General features: G+C 45.6%; 1 protein-coding gene across 2 annotated transcripts in view; it reads left to right on the top strand.

Moving 5' to 3' along the window:
- The window catches only part of IFT172 (intraflagellar transport 172), a 33,859-nt gene that overhangs the window by 1,416 nt on the left and 11,716 nt on the right, over positions 1-20,727 (top strand). The window contains exons 2-24 of one of the 2 annotated variants that reach the window (XM_045978919.1): positions 1,413-1,556; positions 1,781-1,893; positions 2,326-2,365; positions 2,663-2,728; positions 2,938-3,017; positions 3,229-3,316; positions 4,378-4,592; positions 5,467-5,590; positions 5,989-6,084; positions 7,430-7,591; positions 7,945-7,998; positions 8,216-8,319; positions 8,496-8,581; positions 12,457-12,569; positions 13,411-13,578; positions 16,798-16,934; positions 17,103-17,210; positions 18,584-18,668; positions 18,974-19,066; positions 19,590-19,667; positions 19,889-20,137; positions 20,318-20,396; positions 20,589-20,709. In XM_045978919.1, the coding sequence (XP_045834875.1) occupies positions 1,413-1,556; positions 1,781-1,893; positions 2,326-2,365; positions 2,663-2,728; positions 2,938-3,017; positions 3,229-3,316; positions 4,378-4,592; positions 5,467-5,590; positions 5,989-6,084; positions 7,430-7,591; positions 7,945-7,998; positions 8,216-8,319; positions 8,496-8,581; positions 12,457-12,569; positions 13,411-13,578; positions 16,798-16,934; positions 17,103-17,210; positions 18,584-18,668; positions 18,974-19,066; positions 19,590-19,667; positions 19,889-20,137; positions 20,318-20,396; positions 20,589-20,709 (2,603 nt within the window). The remainder of the gene's footprint in view (positions 1-1,412; positions 1,557-1,780; positions 1,894-2,325; positions 2,366-2,662; positions 2,729-2,937; positions 3,018-3,228; positions 3,317-4,377; positions 4,593-5,466; positions 5,591-5,988; positions 6,085-7,429; positions 7,592-7,944; positions 7,999-8,215; positions 8,320-8,495; positions 8,582-12,456; positions 12,570-13,410; positions 13,579-16,797; positions 16,935-17,102; positions 17,211-18,583; positions 18,669-18,973; positions 19,067-19,589; positions 19,668-19,888; positions 20,138-20,317; positions 20,397-20,588; positions 20,710-20,727) is intronic. The other variant, XM_045978920.1, reaches the window with a different exon arrangement.

Here is a 20,727-nt window from a genome sequence, read left to right as displayed (position 1 = left end):
AGGAGCGAGCGCTCAGCCCTTTGAACCTAATTTAATCAAGCGGTGGAGGGGGGTGAAGGTGGTGGTGTGGCTATTTTCTGACTCTGAGGATTTTGATGAGGTGGGGGGAGGGAAAAAAAGGCCTTTTAAACTTCTAGACTTTGGAGGTAGGTGGGTTAGGAGTGAAAAGTAACAAAGTTTCAAACCAGAGCTCTGGAGCCCAAGTAATTAATCACACAATTGGAGCAAAGCTAAATGTTTTATTTCAAGGAGGAAAGTCCTTAGTGCAGAACCATTGAGGACCAGGTGGTGGACAGATGTGGAAGAGAATAATTGACTGGGAGATGATCACTTCAATATTGGACTTCTCAGCAGTGCATAGTTTGGGTGGGATCAAAAAAAAAAAAAAGCTGGTGGCATTTTCATCCTAAATCTCAACTCCCCATTTCAGAACTTTTTCACTGTCTTTTTCCTACCAAATGAGCCCAAACTCCTTGGCCAAATTTCAAAGTTTTTTTGCTCTGGACTCACTGTTTTTCCTGCCTTCCTTCGTCTGTTCTATTTGCAAGATAGTTTCAGCTAAATTAAATTACTGTTCCTTAATGAGATTTGCCTTTGCTCCTATCATTCCTTCTACTTCAGATAACTTCCCCCATTTAACTAAATCCAATTCTTCAAACCTTAAAGTTGGTCATTTAAACATAAAATGATTTCAGACTTCTCCAGACTATCATCGTGCTTTGTACATGCCTCTCTAATGGGATTTTTTCCTGTTTGGCACCATGTTATTAGTCTGGGGGCAGGGACCGTATTTTGCTCTTTGTCTTCCTCTCAGCCCCTGGCTACATGCCTTTCTCAGTAAGGTATTCAAAAAATATTGAATGAGAAGGGCCTTGGTGGCTAAGTCATTAAGTGTCTTCAGCTAGGTCATGATCCAGGGTCATGAGATTGAGCCCCACATTGGGCTCCCTGCTCACTGGGAAGCCTGCTTCTCCCTCTCCCACTCCCTCTGCTTGTGTTCCCTCTCTTGCTGTCTGTCAAATAAATAAAACCTTTAAAAAATAATAATGAATGAAAAAAATGTATATATTGAATGAATGGCTGAAGACCAGAACCTATTAAAAAAAAAAAACCTTATCAGACCAATTGAATTTATTTCAGTTGAGCTACGAAGGAGCAAGGGCATTGCAGGGGCACACTGGTACAGTTGATTCTGCGTGTCACCTCAAAGTGTATTTGCATTATGGGTTTCTAAAGCACCTTGTTCTCCTGGGCCAGGGTTTTATAGGCTTGGAGACCAGGATGCATCTTTTGTTTTAAGGACTATGAAGTGGAGAATTGACCAAAGTCACACTAGAGCTAAAGGAACTAGGAATGCTTTTGTCACTCTAGACGAACACCTGGGCTTATTTTTGCCCCCTCTGCCTCTGCAGGATGGAGCTGCAAAGGTGACCTGCATGGCTTGGTCCCAGAACAATGCCAAGTTTGCCGTCTGCACAGTGGACCGAGTGGTGTTGCTATACGATGAACATGGGGAGCGGAGAGATAAATTCTCCACCAAACCAGCTGACATGAAGGTGAAGAGAGTACTCTGTGTGTCCTTAACATGTGTGTTCATGGGGTCTTATGAATCTGGAAAACTTCCTAACTTCCCCAGCCATCTGCATAGGAAATGGCCTGCCCCATCTTTTCTCAGGATAAATCCCTCACGCTCAATACAGTCACACAATCACCTTTTCTTCTCTTTTCTCTACCATGTGTACTCACGACTTTTTTTTTCTTTACCTTTTTTAACTCTTAGTATGGCAGGAAGAGCTATATGGTGAAGGGCATGGCTTTTTCTCCTGATTCCACTAAAATTGCCATAGGACAGACCGACAACATCATCTATGTGTACAAGATTGGAGAAGATTGGTGAGGATAGAGACTGGGAGGTGGGGGTGACCTGGAAAAGAAGGGGAGGGCAGGAAGAAATGTCTCATTGGGGAAAGGGGAGTAGAGAAGATGATGGTCCAGGCTGGGACGTGGAGAGCAAAGGCCTTCCCGAGTCTGTTGCTGCTTCCCTATCTGTGCCTGCCTCATGTGTTGTGAGATCCCATCCCTGGTGGAATCGGCCTAAGGTCAGCATGAGGACCTGTGATGGGAGCCCTTGGTGATACAGCATCTTTGTTACTGTTCTAAAACTGCTTGGGCTCCATTGTGTGCCTCCTTTCAAGGCTCCTATGGAACGGTAGGAAACATTAGGGGGAGCAGGGAGCATTATCTGGTCTTTCCTCCCTTCCCCCAGCATCACGTGTGGCACTTTATTTTTGTTTTTAATATGTTTTCCCTCCTTTTATTTGGCAGGGGTGACAAGAAAGTCATCTGTAACAAATTCATCCAGACGGTAAAGTTCAAACCTATCTCTGGGAGATTTGGATTAGCAAACATATATCAATATATCTACTTGTAATTGTAACCAGAAGTTGCATTTTTAACTTGTCAGTCTGACCTTTCCAACTGAGAGGATGGGGGGTGGTGCTGTGTGGCTGCCCATCCTCCTTGCTTTCCTCCTTGAGCCCGGCTGTGTCCTCTTCTCCGCTATAGGCGCTTGGGGTGGTGGCATGTGGCGGGGGTTCAGTTCGTTATAAATGCGCTGGGCTACATGGACAGGGTTATCCTTTTCATGATTTCCTCCTTACAGAGTGCTGTCACTTGTCTGCAGTGGCCAGCAGAGCACATCATTGTTTTTGGACTGGCTGAAGGGAAGGTAAAGGACGAAGAGAAACCTGCAGGAGAGGTTGTGGGTGGGGATAATGTTTCTGAGGAGAGGAATACTGTTAAATGTCTCCCTTAGGGTCAAGTTATATATTGGGGGAGAAAATGGACAAAAAGTTTTTTGTTACTTTTTTTTCTTTTTAGGATTGGGTGGGGTTGAAAGGAACCTAACCAGACTTGTATCCATTTTCCCATTTTCAGGTTCGTTTAGCAAACAGTAAAACTAATAAATCGTCTACCATTTATGGGACAGATTCTTACGTGGTATCACTGACAACAAAGTGAGTAAGGAAGAGCAGTATCCCAAGCTTGGAGACGTAGGAGGAAGCAATGGGGATGTCGGGACTGGGAGACTATAATATGGAAGATGGGGAGGAATGGTAGCAGGGAGCCCGGGTAGGGTAATGTTTTGACACAGAAGTGGGATTTCTTGGTGAGACAGAGTAATCTCCTTCTTCCTCTTCCTCTTCCTTTTAATTCACTCACTTTTAGTTCCTCTGGGAAAGGAATTCTCTCTGGTCATGCAGATGGCACCATTGTTAGGTATTTCTTCGATGATGAAGGCTCTGGAGAGTCACAGGTATGACTAAAGGATGCTGTGAGATGGGGGTAAAGAAACCCAAGATCCCTCCTAGGGTAGGTTGAACATTAAGATTGAGGTGGTTGGCAGGGGGCACGTTTAGATGCAGCCACAGAGAGAATTTTTATTCAGGAGGCCACAGCTTTATATTTGTGGGCAAGGAGGACTCGAGTGGAAAGGATTCTGAGAGTAAGGGAAAGTGAAAATAATTCCTATCTATGTAAAAAGTGTATTTATATGTATAAATTCATAGAGAAAAAAGTCATTCTCAAGAGAGAAAAGAGAAAGGGTGGGGGATAAAAGGAAAGTTTATATTTTACTTTATGTAATTCTCTATTGTTTGAATAACTTACCTTAAGAATTACTTGTAGAGGGGTGCCTGGCTGGCTCAGTTGGTGGATCATGTGACTCTTGAACTCGGGGTTGTGAGTTTGAGGGCCACATTAGGTGCAGAGATTACTTAAATAACTAAACCTTAAAAAAAAAAAAAAAGTAATCCCTTTCTGCCTGGGTGACTTTCTCCAAACTTGGAAAAAATCCAGCCTTAGCCTAATGCACTCTCCCCTGAAACTAGAAAATCTCTTCTTTCCTTTTGACTCCAACCTAAAAATATGACATTAAAGGCAGGAAAGAGAAATCTGTACTTTATTGGAAGCCAATAGAGATTTAAAAAAAAAAAGGAATTACTCATGTAACAATTAAATTTATTTTTTCTGTATAGAACGAGTTGTATGCTCCGTGTGGACCTACCCAGTGGTAATTAATGTGTAGGATATGTCCCTTGGGGGGCCTTATAGGTGTTTACTAAAGAACTCAACATACAAGCCTTTTGAGGTTTCCTCTTGAGGACAATGTCAGATGTGTGTGTGTATGTCATACATATGTGTGTAAGAGTATGAAACAGAAAGACAGTTTGTGAAGTTCTCCAGATTAGGATGTGTTGGCGTGGGAAAATGTTGGGAGGAAGATTTATACAGGGTATACATTTTTCCTAGAAAGGAAAAATCCCTGGCTGAGGCTGTCAGAGTCAGAGTGATTGGAACCCTTTGCTTCTGTCTTAGGGGAAGTTGGTTAACCACCCATGCCCACCCTATGCCTTGGCTTGGGCAAGCAACAGCATCGTGGCCGCAGGCTGTGATCGGAGAATTGTAGCCTATGGAAAGGAAGGCCACGTGCTACAGACTTTTGATTACAGCCGTGACCCTCAGGAGCGGGAGTTCACCACCGCTGCTGCAAGCCCTGGGGGCCAGTCTGTTGTGTTAGGAAGTTATGACAGGTGGGTCCCTTTCCATGTGCATCTTCTGCCTACTTTCCCTGTGTACACCTTGCTCTAGCCCAGTTATTTTCAGCCAGAGTGGGAGAATGGTTGGGAATCAAGTGTAGGTTGAAAGAGATCCTCAGGTTTTAATTCACTCACTTCCCTTTTCCTGCTCCCACCATCTGTTGGGACTCTGGCAGTTCCACAGTACACCAGGATTTTGTGTCTCTGTGCCTCTGCCTGGGACTCCTCAGTGGAATTCATCTCCCCTCTCTTTGTATTACCATTGCCTCTTTTCAGACCACTGGCTCAGTGTTTATCGCATGATATTACACTTTAGTGTTTATAGTTATCTGGCCAAACTGAAATGCCCTTGAGAAGAGGGCCTATTCATTTTTTTTTAAATCTCCAGTGGCTAAATTAGCATCCAGTACATAATGTATGCTTAAATGTGTGGTGAAAGAAGGAAGGAAGGGAGGGAGGGATGATGGAAGGGTAATTAAAATAAATAAAATAAATAAGTCCCCTCACATCAGCTTTATCAGCCTGTCCTTTTATCCCCTTCGATGTCATGTGGGTCTCTTCCTTCCTTTTTCTCTGTTTCTTTTTCCTTATTTCTCCCTTGCTAACAGCTCATTTTTCTCACCAGCCATGATCTCCTTTTGTTTTCTCCACTCCTATCGCTCTCACCCCATTTTACTTTTGGCTTGATTTTCCCAGCTTCCTTCTTTGAAACCTGTTTGTCCTCTCCTATGAGATTCCCTAGCATGTGTGTTCTCTTTCACTTCCTTTCTTCTCTGATACAGCAAGACTCATTGCCTTCAGTTACCCACCCATTTCCACCCTTTTGCTCAGTCTCCATCTCTTCTGAAATCCACCTCCTTAATTTCAGACTTCGGGTACTCAACTGGAGCCCTCGAAGAAGCATCTGGGAAGAAGCAAAGCCCAAGGAGATTGCCAACTTATATACCGTCACTGCCTTGGCCTGGAAACGGGATGGCTCACGACTCTGTGCAGTGCGTTTTACTAGTAATCCCTTTCCGCCTGGGTGACTTTCTCCAAACTAGAAAAAATCCGGCCTGAGCCTAAAGCACTCTCCCCTGAAACTAGAGAATCTCCACTTCCCTTTTGACTCCAACCTAAAAATATGACATTAAAGGCAGGAAAGAGAAATTCACACTTTACGGGAAGCCAAAAGAGACAAAGAATTCTGTAGGCAGGGCTGCTTTCTCCCTTTCATCCCATCACTATCCTTGAGTCCTGTGAGTGCCACCTCCTTCCATCTGGTACTTCCCAAAACTGCCAGCCCTTTTACTGCCAACTCTTTCCTAGATTCTAGAACTTGGGTTTCAAGGGTGTCTCTGGATATCCTTCCGATGCCTGTTACCTTTTATGTTGTCGCTTTCCCGTCTAGGGCACACTCTGTGGTGGAGTGGAACAGTTTGACTGCTGCCTCCGGAGAAGCATTTACAAGAATAAGTTTGAGTTGACGTATGTGGGACCTAGCCAGGTGAGCAGCTGATAGCCTACTGCACCAAAATCTCCTTCTGGACACTGCCGCAGTGTCAAATGTAACCCTGGCAGAGCTGTTCTGGAGAACAAAGTGTATCAGGCAACTCTTTGGCAACTTTCCTGCTGTAGCCCTTCCACCTTATTGTAAGAAAAGATTTAAACACCAAATTTAAGGGATACAGAGATCGCCACTTCCATCTTCCTGGTTTAAAACTTTACTACCTGGGGCGCCTGGTTGACTCAGTCTTATGTGTCAGACTCTTAATTTCAGCTCAGGTCATGATCTCAGGGTTGTGAGATCAAGCATCACATGGGGCTCCATGCTGGGCATGGAGTCTGTTTAAGATTCACTCTTTCGTTCTCCCTCTGCCCCACCCATGTCTCCATCCCTCTCTAAAACAAAAAAAAAAAAACAGAAAAAGCTTCATTATCTAATGTTGTCGTTAACTGGGGAGTTTAGGATTATGCAGGTGCATAACATTGCTTTAGGGCCTCTGAACTCACCGTGTATGACATTGCAAGGTAATTTCTTAGTTCCTGACCCCACTTTTCTGTTTTCTTTACCTCTGTCCTCTTTTCCTTCCATTTATTATTCATTGGTTCCTTCATTCTTTTTCTCTTTTTTTAAAATTTTGTTCACTTATTTGACAGAGTGTTCGCACAGGAGCAGGGGAAGGCCGGAGGGAGAGGGAGCACTCGGACCTGGGGCACAATGTGGGGCCTGATCCCAAGACCCCAAGATCATGACCTGAACTGAAGGCAGATACTTAATCAGCTGAGCTACCCAGGTGCCCCCCCCCTTTTTAGGATTTTATTTTTAAATAACTACACCCCACTTGGGGCTCAAATCCACAACTGAGATCAAGAGTTGCATGCTCCTCTGACTGAGCCAGCCAGGCACCCCTGTTCTTTCATTTTCTGTCCATTCTCTATGCATGAGCACTGTTAGGACAGAGAATACAAAGATAATTGTCTGTATTATATTATTCCTTAATCAGCATCATTCTAGCAAGGAGGTATATGAAATGACAGTATGATCTATATATACCATGATTAAAGTAATCACAAAGATTTTCACAAGAGGTACAGGAATGTAAGGAGAGTGATTAGTTTTACCCCATATGTGTTATGTATTAGCATTGAAGTAAATAATCTCTGAAAACATTTCGTAAATAGTACAGCACTGTGTGAATGGGAGGTGTCATTTTTAGCAACAATAGCCTAGGCTAGGTGAGGAAACAAGATACTAGCTTTGTTTAACACTGTGGAAGTGGGCACGGCACGTTAACCCCTCTTCGGGGTTGGGGGAAGCCTCAGGGAGCTCAGACTTGTACCTTACCAAGGTGATTGTGAAGAACCTGTCATCGGGGACCCGAGTCGTACTCAAGTCACACTATGGCTATGAGGTGGAAGAGGTGAAAATCCTTGGAAAGGAACGTTACCTGGTGGCCCACACGTCAGACACGCTGCTGCTAGGGGACCTGAACACTAATCGCCTTAGTGAGGTAGGAACCCCAGGTGGAGGGGCGGGGAATGGAGCATCATGAGCTGCTACTTCAGGAGAGCCCGGGTCCCTAAGGGGGAAGATCTCTAAGGAAAAGCTCTAAGATGCTGACGTTGGGGACCTGATGGACCTGGGAATGAGACCCCAGAGATTTAGAATCCTGGAATGGAAATTCCCACTGTTGGACTGTTTTTATAGCCTCTCTCAGAAGCCTAGCAGCCTAGGGCAGCACCCCACTTGTGGAACATCAGGGCCTTTCTAAACTCCTCCTCTCTGCCTCCTACCCCGTCCTTCTCTCAGCATTGTCTCGGATACTTACCCACATTGCTCTTATGTCCTCTCCCTCTTTGACAGGTGGCTTGGCAGGGATCTGGTGGCAATGAGAAGTATTTCTTTGAAAATGAAAATGTGAGTAGAGCTTGATTAACCAACCCTCACCATCTCAGTAAACCTCCTAGCTAAGAGAGAGCAGATAAAGAAAGGAGGGCGAGATAGGCAGAGGAACCGAATACAGAGAAAAGTGGGAGTCACTTTGCACTGACAAGACATCTCCCTCTCCTGCTGTTGACCATGCAGACTTCTTCATGCGAACTTCCCACCACATGACAGTTCCCTTTATCCCCAGGTGTGCATGATCTTCAATGCTGGAGAGCTAACCCTGGTGGAATATGGGAGTAATGATACCCTGGGTTCTGTACGTACTGAATTCATGAACCCCCACCTCATCAGGTAACCCCACAAAGTTCTCTAAATTTTTGAAACCCAAAAGAAGTCTCTTTAAACCTCTAACTCCTGTATCCTCAAGATTAATCTAAAAACTTCATTCCATATGGTACTTCGGGGCCCTTGATAAATATCCCAATGACCCAAGTCCATTCTGCCTTACCTCACCCTTCGTGTTTCAGTGTCCGTATTAATGAGCGGCGTCAACGAGGGATGGAAGACAATAAGAAATTGGCTTATCTGGTTGATGTTAAGACTATTGCTATAGGTAAGACTCTCATAATTCTGATAACAAAACAGATGTTTATAGTATGCTTCCTTATCACAGCATCTAGCTGTATAGATAACATATATACTGTTATGCATATTAGCTTGTCCCTATAATTATTCATGTTCTTAGGGCTAGGAATTGTGAACTGTAGAGCGGAACCATTAGTAAATTTATGAATTTTTCTGTTTAGACCCAGGACATAGGATCTTAATATATAAAATAAGATGTGAACACTTGTGAAATTCAAATAAATTTTGTCATCACTAGCTACCAATGTCAAACTCTCCAGAAAATAAGTCCCCTTTCGGTTCAAACAGTCTATTATCCTATGGCTGTTCAAACTGGAAGGGGACTTATTTTCTATAGAGTTTGATGTTGGTAGCCAGTGATGACAAAATTTATTTGAATTTCACAAGTGTTCACATAAATAAATACATCTTATTTTATATATTAATAATTAACTCTGGGAACACCTGGGTGTCTCAGTCAGTGGAGAGCCTGCCTTTGGCTCAGGTCATGATCCCAGAGTCCTGGGATCAAGTCCCACATCAGGCTTCTTGCTCAGCAGGGAGCCTGCTTGTCCCTCTGCTTTCTGCTCTCCCTGCTTGTGCACTCACTCTCTCTGACAAATAAATAAATAAAATCTTTAAAAAAATTAACTGTATCATGTATTTAGAACAGCACAGTATTCCCTATGATGTATAGAGAATAACATATCCATAGAGCATCGTTAAGAACAAGGGTCTACGGGGCGCCTGGGTGGCTCAGTGGGTTAAACCTCTGCCTTCGGCTCAGGTCATGATCCCAGGGTCCTGGGATGGAGCCCTGCATCGGGCTCTCTGCTCAGCAGTGAGCCTGCTTCCTCCTCTCTCTCTGCCTGCCTCTCTCTCTACTTGTGATCTGTCTGTCAAATAAATAAAATCTTTAAAAAAAAAAAAAAAAAAAAAGAACAAGGGTCTAGAGTCAAACCTCCCCACTTCTGCAGTTATACCTGAGTGATCTTAGGTCAATTTCTTAACCTTTCTGTATCTCAATTTCCTCATCCACAAAATGGGGATAAAAATCATACCTACCCTATATGAAAAGCACTTGGACTAATGTCTGGCACATAATAAACACTTAATAAATATTAGCTATTAATAATATTATTATTACTTGTGTACCCATACCTAGTTCTTTTTTTTTTTTAAGACTTTATTCATTTATTTGACAAACAGAGATCACAAGTAGGCAGAAAGGCAGGCAAAGAGAGGAGGAAGCAGTCTCCCCACTCAGCAGAGAGCCCGATGCGGGGCTCGATCCCAGGACCCTGAGATCTTGACCTGAGGGGAAGGCAGAGGGTTAACCCACTGAGCCACCCAGGCGCCCCCCCATACCGAGTTCTATCATGTCCTGACCTTTCATTGTATTTACTTCAGATCTTTTATCTCACCTCTTACTGAGGGACATTTAAGTTGTTGGTTTTTCACCATTTCCAGTGTTTTGGTTCTCTCAGGTTTGCACCTAGAGCGGAACTGCTGAATCATAGAAGAGGTACATCTGTAATTTCGCTAAATCTTTCCAAATTGCTCTCCAAAGAGATTATACCAATTTACATTCCCACCAGCAGTTAGAGGTCCCAGTGTTCTGCATCCTCTCCAATACTTGAAATTGCCTGACTTCATAATTTGGCTCAATCTGACTTATGTGAAATAATACCTCATCGTACTCATTTTTGTGGTTGTTCATTTGTTTATTGTTTATTGTTTATTGTTTGGATTTGTTCTTCTGCATTTTGCCAGTTCTTATCCCTTGCCTATTTTTAAAATCAGGCTGTCTTTTCCATATTGACTTGAAGGAGTTCTGTGTATGTGCTTATCTAGCCTTCGATGGTCATTTGTGTTGCGGGTATTTTGTCTTAGCCTCTTTTAGTGTTCAGACATTTCTAATTTTAATGTAGTTCATTTAATCACTTTTTAAGAAATAGTTTGTGATTTTTTAAAAGAATTTACTTATTTATTTATTTGACACAGAGAGATCACAAGTAGGCAGAGCGGCAAGCAGAGAGAGAGGAGAGAGCAGGCTCCCTGCCGAGCAGAGAGCCTGATGTAGGGCTCAATCCCAGAACCCTGAGATCATAACCTGAGCTGAAGCCAGAGGCTTTAACCCACTGAGCCACCCAGGTGCCCCTAGTTTGTGATTTTTGAGGTCTCATTTAAGAAGTTTCCCTTTGCGCCTGACTGGCTGAGCCAGAGGAACATGTGACTTGATCTTAGGATCGTGAGTTTGATACCCAAGCTGGGTGTAGAGTTAAATAAATAAATAAAATTTTTAAAAAAGAAAACCTTCCTACTCCCTCCTATATTTTAGCATTTTTAGATTTTGCTTGTCACCTGGAATTAATTTTTGTGAATAATGTGGGTGTGGCTCATATTTTACTTTTTCCATGTTTAACCATTTATTGGAAATCCGTTCTGTACTCACTGATTTGTAATGTCACCTCTTATAAATCAAGTTTCCAAATACATATGGGTCTGTTCTTAAGATACTTTTACAGTTCATGAGTTTTATGTTTCGCATCAGATTGTTGAGTTGTAATGGAAATGAGGTAGTATGGCGGCCCATGTTCCAGTGTCAGGAATGAGCTGTGAGACTTTGGACAAGCCATCCCACTATACAGGGCTCGTCTTCAATAGTATATAAAATGACAGCGTTCTTCTCTTAACCTTTATTCATTAGTGACCCCTTTGAGTATCTAATGAAAATCATAGATCCTGGGATGCCTAGGTGGCTCAGTTGGTTAGGCGACTGCCTTCAGCTCCTGTTGTGATCCTCGAGTCCCGCTTTGGGCTCCCTGCCTGGCAGGGAGTCTCCTTCTCCCTCTGACCCTCCCCTGTCTCATGCTCTGTCTCTCTCTCTCCCTCTCAAATAAATAAATAAAATATTTTTTAAAAAATCATAGATCCTTTCCCAGAAGAATATACATAAACATATAATTTTGTATATAATTTCAGGGTGTTCACAGAGATAGGGTCCCACAGCTCCTGTATTCTGTGATTCTACTTATAAATTGAGACATTGAAACATGGCTTTATCAAGTTGGCTTTTAATTCAAGGAAATTTCATTTTTAAGTTGGTCTTCCCAGTTGTAGACATAAGCTGGCATTTGGTCTTGAGTTTCAGCATGGATCAAGGCAGGACATTGCGCCTTGGTAACGTATACAAATCAGACCTGTGAATGCGCCATGTTCAGGAGACTCCCTGAAAGCATCCTAGCCAGTCCCTAAGTGTGAACATATCTTACATTGTCTGCAAAATTCACACCAAACTAAAATACTTATCCTCAGCACTCTCAGCCTGCCTTTAATCAGAGGTTCCTTCTGTTTTGTCTGTGTGCCTTCTCCACTGTCGCCCCTCGGGGCTCTTACATCATTGACACTCAAAGTGCAGGGACCTCCTTGCATCAGATATGTTCATCGAGGTCATTTCATCCATCCGCTTTCTCTTCCTGGTTGTGCTGGAACTGGGGCTCTTCCTTAATGTGCTCAGTGCTGCCTTCCAGAGGATTTCTTGAGTAACGGATGCCCGGTGCTCTGATCTGTTCAGATCTGCTATGAGACAATTCCAAGATCCCAGAGAGGATTCTCATTTCTTGATGGATCTGGACCTTTTGAGTTAGCTACAGAGTTAGACAAAATCTCTACAATTTTAGTAGAAATCTAGTATTGTAGGCATCTTAGCAAAATTATGTCATATTCCTCATACTCTACACTGATGGAACATTCTTAAAGCCCAACATCATAATTAAAGGCAAGACTTTTGCACGCTGCCTTGTGTCCTGTATATGATTGTGTGGAATCTGTCTTCTTAACCCTGTCTCCTTTTCTTTGTAGTGGATCTGACTGGTGGCTACAACATTGGCACCATCAGCCACGAGAGCCGTGTGGATTGGCTGGAACTTAATGAAACGGGGCACAAGCTTCTCTTCAGGGACCGGAAACTTCGCGTAAGAAGGGTTACTAAGGCCTTAGCCATTGAGTAGTCCATAGAGGATGTGGTACTACCTGCTGCCGGGTATTGCCGGGGGCAGGATGGGCATAATTTCTTGGTGCACTATGCCATTAACATAGCAAAAGGCCCAGAAGAATCAACATTGTGTCTGTTATCACAGCCCATCTGTTATCATAGCCCATACCTTGAGAAGATGGTATTGTCATGGCACCTAAGTCAAGAGGGAAATTTGGGAGCTGGTTTCTCTTTTGCTGTTCACAAGTCTGTGCCCTCGTGAGATTGCCTCACCCCTGCATGCCTGGCTGACCTTTACCCACACCTGTTGCAGCATTCCTTAGCTACGCTTACCCCACAGCGTTAAGTCTGGCTCGACAGTCTCCCCCGAACTCCTTATTGACTCTGATCTCAATATGGTATCACCAAAGAGCTCAGCCTCGAGGGCAAAGAGACTATCTGGTGATTTTTCATTTCATGTTCATTGTGATGTGAAAGCCACGTCGCCGATTTCCAGACCATTTCTTGTGTGTGGTGGCCTTCCTTTTGTGATCCAGTCTGGTAACTCTGGCCCAGAGTTAAACTCTAAGAACGAAAGTCTGACCTTCAGCTAACTTAAATTTCTGGGTGTAGCTCTGGGCTCCCTTGCTCATCTCTTAGGGGCCAGAGTCAGGACGTACCAAGTCAGCATAAATGTCGAGCATTGCAGGCTAGTAAGCTTTGAAATTCAGCATCTGCCTGACTGGTGGGTCAGCTCGCCAAAGTTTGTTAGAGAAATGGTCGGTATCGGAAACCACCCCATAGCCCCTTCTGATCGCGCTGTCCACCTCTTCCTTCTGCAGTTGCATCTGTACGATACTGAAAGCTGTTCTAAGACGATGATCCTCAACTTCTGCTCCTACGTGCAGTGGGTCCCAGGAAGTGACGTGCTGGTGGCTCAGAACCGAAACAGCCTCTGTGTGTGGTACAACATTGAGGCACCCGAGAGGGTCACCACATCCTCTATTAGGGTACGTCGGTGCCAGGGGACCTCAGACATAGTGTCCCACTGATCAGTTAGGGCCCTGAGGAAGCTCCAAAGTTTATTTGGTTTTCTCTGGCCCACCACCCATCATCTCTGTGATAGAGTCAGCAAGTAAAGCTTAGATCCTTCCCCACAGTGCGCTCGGCCCCAGAACCGTCCTTGTTCAGATTCCTGACATCCTGTCCTCTCTATTCCAGTGGCCCTGGGAATTCACCAGGTCATAATGAGTTCTCTTAGGCTGGAAGAGCCCCCTTAGCGGGGGCAGTTCTGTCAGTTCCTGGGTGAGGATTCTCTGTTATAAGCTGTTCAGAGCTCCTTTTTTTATCAGACTGAAGATCAGTCACTCTCCTGTCCCGCCAGCATCACGTACATTCCAGTGACCTTCCAGAATCTGGGAAGGAATCTGAGAGGCCCCTGTGCTAGGCGAGGATGACTGGTGTGGGTACAGAGAGAGCATGTGATAGTTCTTTTTGTCTTTTTTCTATATCTCTTCTTTCCCTCCTTTCTTTCCTCATTTTAGACTAATTAAGTTTGGCGCTGGGGGTTATTTTGTCCTTTTTTAAACACATTTTTCACATTTTTGCTTTGAAGGTCCTACATTTGATTCCTATTGGGGTTACCCTTGGAAGTTTACCATACCCTTAAATTGAATAGTTTCAACTTATTTAGCATCTGACCCTGGAAAATGATACAAGGACCTGAACTTTGATTACCTCCCCTTTGCCATTATTGCCCAGTATTTTTTTTTTAAAGATTTTATTTATTTATTTGACAGATAGATCACAAGTAGGGAGAGAGGCAGGCATAGAGAGAGAGGAGGAAGCAGGCTCCCTGCCAAGCAGAGAGCCCCATGCGGGGCTTGATCCCAGGACCCCAGGACCATGACCTGAGCCGAAGGCAGAGGCTTTAACCCACTGAGCCACCCAGGCGCCCCTGCCCAGTATTTTTTGATCCCCAAAGTGAGATGTCATTCTTTTACACAGCCGGAATTTGGTTACATTTACCATCATGGTGCCAGTTTCTCTGCTCACTCTTTTTGCATTGCTGCCCTTTGCTCTGGAGTTACCTCCTTGAGAGAAAGTGTTTTGAAGATGAATCCTCAGTTCCTGAAAATTACCAAAATGGAATTATCTGAAAATGTTTTTATTTGGCATGTTCTTGAAAGAACAGTTTGACAGTTTATTAACAGCTCCTTGTGTTGTCTTGTTGCTTTTTTAAAAAAGATTTTATTTATTTATTTGAGAGAGCAAGGGGAGGGGCAGAAGGAGAAGCGGACTCCCCAGTGAGCAGGTAGGGATGGGGGGTACCTAATCCCATAACTCCAGGATTGTGACCGGAGCCTAGGCAGAGGCTTACTCGACTGAGCCACCCAGGTGTCCCTGTCTTGTTGGTTTTAAAGTCTTTTTTTTTTTTTTCCCAGCATTCTGAAGCTTCAGTACATTATGTCTGCATATAAATGTCCTTTTACTTAACTGTGCTTGGTGTGTATGTGCGGGCTTGTGTGTGTGTGTGTGTGTGTGTGTGTGTCCCATCTGCGAGAACATCTTGTTCATCAGCCATGAACTCTTTAAACGTTCCTGCTTCTCTCAAACTCTCTTCCTCACCCTCAGAACTCTAATTAGGTATGTGTTCCATTTCTTCTCCTGTCTTTGTGCCTATATAACCTCTTATTCTTCCTTCCTCCTTCTCGCTCCATGCTACATTCTGGATAATTCCTTAAGAAACATCTTGCAAGGGGAGCCTGGGTGGCCCTTAAGTGTCTGCCTTTGACTCAGGTCATGATCCCAGGGTCCTGGGATCGAGCCCCTGCATGGGACTCCCTGCTAGCAGGAAGCCTGCTTCTCCCTCTCCCACTCTCCCACTCCCCTTGCCTGTTTCTCTCTCTCTCTCTCTCTCTCTCTGTCAAATAAATAAATAAATAAATACAATTTTAAAAAAATTATTAAAAAAAAAAACAAACTTGCAAGTCAGGTGTTCGCTTTCACTGTTTTCTCATCAGCTATTGAAATCACCCACTGAGTTTTCTTACTTCAAATATTGAATTTCTCATACGGTTTTATTTGATTCTTTCTCTAGTCTGCCTGGTCATTTTTTCTAGTATATTTGCTGCTGAAGTAAACACAATCTGGCCACTTTTTATACTCTCTTGTCTCTTGCTTAAGTTTTCATTCCATCTCTTAGGTCTTTAAAGATTTTACATTTGTTTCATATTCCATGACTGGTATTTTCCCATATTTTTCTGTATTTTTTCCATAATTTTTTCCAATTTTCCATAATTTTTCCAAATTTTTTCCATAATTGTTATTTTTAAATACTGGAGATCCTTGAAGGTCCAAAAATGCTGTAGTTATTGTGTACTCCTTTATGGTGGTTAACTTCTATTTTGGTACCTTTTTTTATTGGGGGGCTCATGTTACATTGAATATAATTTTTAGAATCTCAAGGGCCTAGCATGGGCATGTTTTCCCCTAGAGATGATCAGTGTTTGCTTTTGCAGGAATCAGGCACACTAATGACTTTTGTTCCCTTTCTTGAAGAGAGGATCCCAGATTTCATGACTACCAGATTCTCAGAATCGCCCCCTCATCCTGCTGGAGGACCCCTGGTTTAATCATCGACTGCTGTGTTTGCCCTTCAGGGCAACTGGACCCTTTCCATTTGCTCCCCTGTTTTTTCCTGCTCAGGTTTTAGCTTACCGGCTTTTTCCTTTCTTTTTTTTCTTTCCTTTTCTGTTTTTCTCCTTTTCTTTCTCTTCTTCCCTTCCTTCCTTTTCTTCCCTTCCTTCCCTCCCTACTTTTCCTTTCCTTTCCTCCCTCCCTTCCTTCCTCCCCATGGGAGAGTAGGAAGCATGCCCAGTGATCTCTTCAGGTGACCTAAGCAACAAATGTATTCAAAAGTACGGCCCAGGTTAAAGTCGTATTAAACAGGACTCAAGCTGGAAGCAGAAGTGGTTGCACACTTTGTCAGTTTACCTCCAGGCATTAGTGGGGGCACAGCTCTGAGTGTGCAGGAACCTGAGGGCATTCGTGTAGATAAGGGATTCTTACCTGCTTGAAGGAAACTCAGCGCTGGGCTAACAAGGGCCACTGTCATTCCCTCAGTGTGTAAGCGCTAGGGTGGGGTAAGGCTGGGTCTGTTCTGCAGTGGAGTCAGTGGAGACACTAACCTGGAATTCGGGTGGGGTGGGGGGATTGCAATTTTACAGGGTGATGTGGTAGGTCTGGAGCGGGGCGGGGGGAAGACCGAGGTGATGGTGACCGAAGGTGTGACAACTGTTGCCTACACGCTGGATGAGGGCCTGATCGAGTTTGGAACAGCCATCGATGACGGCAACTACACCCGGTGAGGGGCTGGGCTGATATCCCCGTGAGGTGGTGGGAGAGGCTGGTTCTGAGGCTGGAGGACCTGGGATGGGCCAGACAACTGGCCCCGTCACCCCCTGCCCCATCACCAGTGTTCCTCTGCACCCCGCTGCGCCGGGACTGTTGCTTTCCTTCCTTCTCTCTTCAGGGCCACAGCCTTCTTGGAGACTCTGGAAATGACCCCAGAAACAGAGGCAATGTGGAAAACCTTGAGCAAACTGGCACTCGAGGCAAGGCAGCTCCACATCGCTGAGAGGTGAGGCAGACCAGAAGTGAGGTGCGGGCAGCTAGGAAGGATGGCCAGAGGCCATTTTTGGTGGTGGTGGGGGGTGTGTGTGAGACGCTCCTCCCAGTGCTAAGGCACCAGTCCCCTGCCATTACAACCAGTAACACCTTCCAGGTAGTTATTCCAAACATTCTTCCATCCCAGTTATAAGAGTTTTTTTTTGCTTTTGCTTCCCCTATGTAGGTACCCTTTCAGAGTTTTAACACCCATGCCCTCCAGTCTAGAGGTTGACGTGTATTTCCAAATGCGGCATAGGAGTGTAGTTAGTAGGACAGACTTTGGATTTTAGACTCTTTCGAGTTACCTGGCTCCATTTAAGAGCTTGTATAACCGTGGGTTAAGTGAACCTTTCCAAACCTTGGTTTCTCTATTTCCTCTCTGTAAATGGGAGAACTGATAGCATTTACCGCCTAGGGTGGTAAAGAAGAATCACAGGGGCGGTGAAGAAAGTAGGAGAATTCTCAGTGCTCAGTAAATGTCAACTGCTGCTGTTTTGCCAGGAGTCCTCTTGGATCCTTCTTTCCCGTGGCCCCACAGCTAGACGACCAGCTCGTCCTAGGGCCCTGACCCAGCGTCTTCAGAACACATGCTGCAGCTCGTACTGTCCAGCCTAGAACAGACCACACCTCGACTGCAGTGTCACAAAAGCCTCTCAGTCTCATGGACACTGTTCTTACACACCTACCATCCGTTCATCCCACAATAGCTGAGATCATTTGTTACACCGTCAGTCAGATTGTGTCCTTTTTTTGCTCGGAACCTTCCAGTAGCTTACTGTCCTACTTAGTATGAGATCCATAGCCCTTGGCGTGTCCTAACTCCTTACAATATTTGGCCTCTGCCCCCTTTATCTTCCAGGTACCTACTTACCCGTTAGTCTCCAGCCACACTGGCATCCCTTGGGCCCTTTGAGTATCTCAACCTCATTCCTGCCATGGCACCTCACATGCGCTGTTCCCTCTGCCTGGAATAATTTTTCCCCTTCTTGCGTGACTGACTTTTTCTTGTATTTTTGTCTTGGCACAAACGTCAGCTCCTCAGATAGGCCTTCTCTGAGCACCAGCTGAACCAGCGCCCTCCGTTACCGTTTCTATGTACTGTCACGCTGTTTCATTTTACTCTTCTTTCTCTGGAATATCTTTGTTTGTGTACTAACTACTTGTTTCCCCTAGAAAGTAAGTTCCCTGAGAGCGAGGCCCTCATCCGTCATCTCCCCTTGTGTCTCTAGTGGCAGAAACCGCGCGCGACACTTAACCGAGGCTCAGTGTACGGCTGCTGGGCCGGTGCGTCCGCGTTGATCCTGTAGTAATACTGCTGTTACTATGATTGCTTCCGTCCTGTAGGTGCTTTTCTGCTTTGGGCCATGTAGCAAAAGCTCGATTCCTGCATGAGACCAATGAGATTGCAGACCAAGTGTCTCGGGAATATGCAAGTATTATCCTCCTGAATTATTCAGTCTCTCAAACTGAGATTTCTCTTCATGCACAGCCCCACGACCCCTGGCTTTCCAGCCATGGCTCGCGCGCTGTGTTCTGCCCAGCCCACCTCCACCTTCGAGTCACTGCTCTGGAATTGCTTGCCAGACCTCATCCTTTAAGCCCCATGAAGGTTTTCAGCTTTCTGGTCTTTTAGCTTCCTCGTCTCTGTGGCCTTCCTGTCTAACAAGCTCACAATAGTCAGAATGGCTCCTGCAGTGCTGACAGGATAACCAGAGCCTTCTTCCTCCCCCACAGGGTGGAGAAGGAACGGACTTTTACCAGGTCCGAGCACGCCTAGCCATGCTGGAGAAGAACTACAAGCTGGCTGAGATGATCTTCTTGGAACAGGTGATGGGAGCAGAGGGACCAGATTGAAGAGGAGAGCTGGGCGGGAGAGAGAGTGAGGCAGCCTGAGGGGAGGAGAGAGCCCTGGGGGAGAGCTTTTAGAAAGGTTTATGCAGCTAAAATGTCACTGCTTCCTTCTGGCTCTGCTCTGCGTTAGTCCTTACAGTTACGTCTTTATAAGCTGTCTGCTGCCTCCCCATCTGCCGCCTCCCCCTAGCACAGAGCCTGCCCTGGCCGTGCTTGTGCACACAGGCAAATCCAGGGTTTGTGGGGCCTGCAGCTGATACAATTTGAGGAGCCCTCCTTAAGAAATAATGCCTTGGAAGGGGCCTATGCAAATAAGGTGCCCTGGGGCTTAACCTCCTTCTGCTTTCCTGATAAATCCGCCACTGCTTGTGCATAAGTCAAGGGTGAGGCTTTCAGTCCAAGCGGGCTGGCATCATACCCGGGCTGAGGACAGCCTGCTGATCCCTGATGCTCCTCTCACTTCTTGGTGTCCCTCTCTCCTCTGCCCGGGTTCCCCTAGAATGCCGTTGAGGAGGCTATGGACATGTACCAGGAGCTGCACCGTTGGGACGAGTGTATCGCTGTGGCTCAGGCCAAGGTACCACCAGTTCTGTCTTCTCCATGGTGCTCGCAGCTCAGTTCCACCAATATCCGAAGCCTCTTCTTACCGAGGAGGCTATAGAAGCTGGAACAGGGTTGGGCTTAGAGTTGGCACGTTGGTGACCGGGAGGCTTTCCGTTGTTACAGTGGGATTGGAGAAGCTTGGGAAGCTGCACTGGAAGGAGGGAGGTGACTTGTCTTGCTCTCTTGCATGTCCAGGGGCACCCAGCCCTGGAGAAGCTGCGTCGGAGTTACTACCAGTGGCTGATGGACACACAGCAAGAGGAGCGAGCCGGTGAACTACAGGAGAGCCAGGGGGATGGACTAGCAGCCATCAGCCTCTACCTCAAAGCCGGGCTCCCTGCCAAAGCTGCCCGACTGGTGCTGGCCCGGGAGGAACTGCTAGCCAACACCGAGCTGGTAGAAAACATCACTGCAGCCCTTATCAAGGGGGAGCTGTATGAAAGGGTATGGCTGGCTTCCCGTTCCTGTCCCTCATCTCCAGGACTCAGCGCTCCCTCCTACCCTGGGGAGTCGTGGAGTGCATAGCCCCCCAGAACTGGTGGCTGAGTCTCCACCTTTGGGGGCTGATACTTGATTCTTAGTGTAGTAGGGCTGTTGTTGTAGTCATGTGGTATGTGTCAACAGGCAGGTGATCTCTTTGAGAAGATTCGAAACCCAGAGCGGGCCCTGGAGTGCTACTGTAAAGGCAGCGCGTTCATGAAAGGTACTGCCCTGGACAGCCCCGCCTTCCCTGTTAGAGTCTTGCCCAATAGTCCCCCTGCACCAGGTTTGCGCATCTGTTCTGGTAGATGGGCTCAGTTCTTCATCTCTCCACTTCTCACCTGTTTTCCACACCCCATTTCCCTGAGTCCCATCCCTGGAAGTCTTAGCTGAGTGCCCTCTCTGTCCCTGGCAGCGGTGGAGCTGGCTCGGTTGGCATTCCCAATGGAAGTGGTGAGACTGGAGGAGGCCTGGGGGGATCACTTGGTGCAGCAGAAGCAGCTCGATGCAGCCATTAATCACTACATTGAAGCCAGGTAGAGGGGTGCAAAGGC

The sequence above is a fragment of the Meles meles genome, chromosome 15 (assembly GCF_922984935.1).
Source record: "Meles meles chromosome 15, mMelMel3.1 paternal haplotype, whole genome shotgun sequence".
In the NCBI taxonomy this organism is placed as follows: Eukaryota; Metazoa; Chordata; class Mammalia; order Carnivora; family Mustelidae; genus Meles; species Meles meles.
The sequence above is the reverse complement of the archived record's forward strand: the minus strand, read 5'-3'. Positions and strand labels throughout refer to the sequence as shown.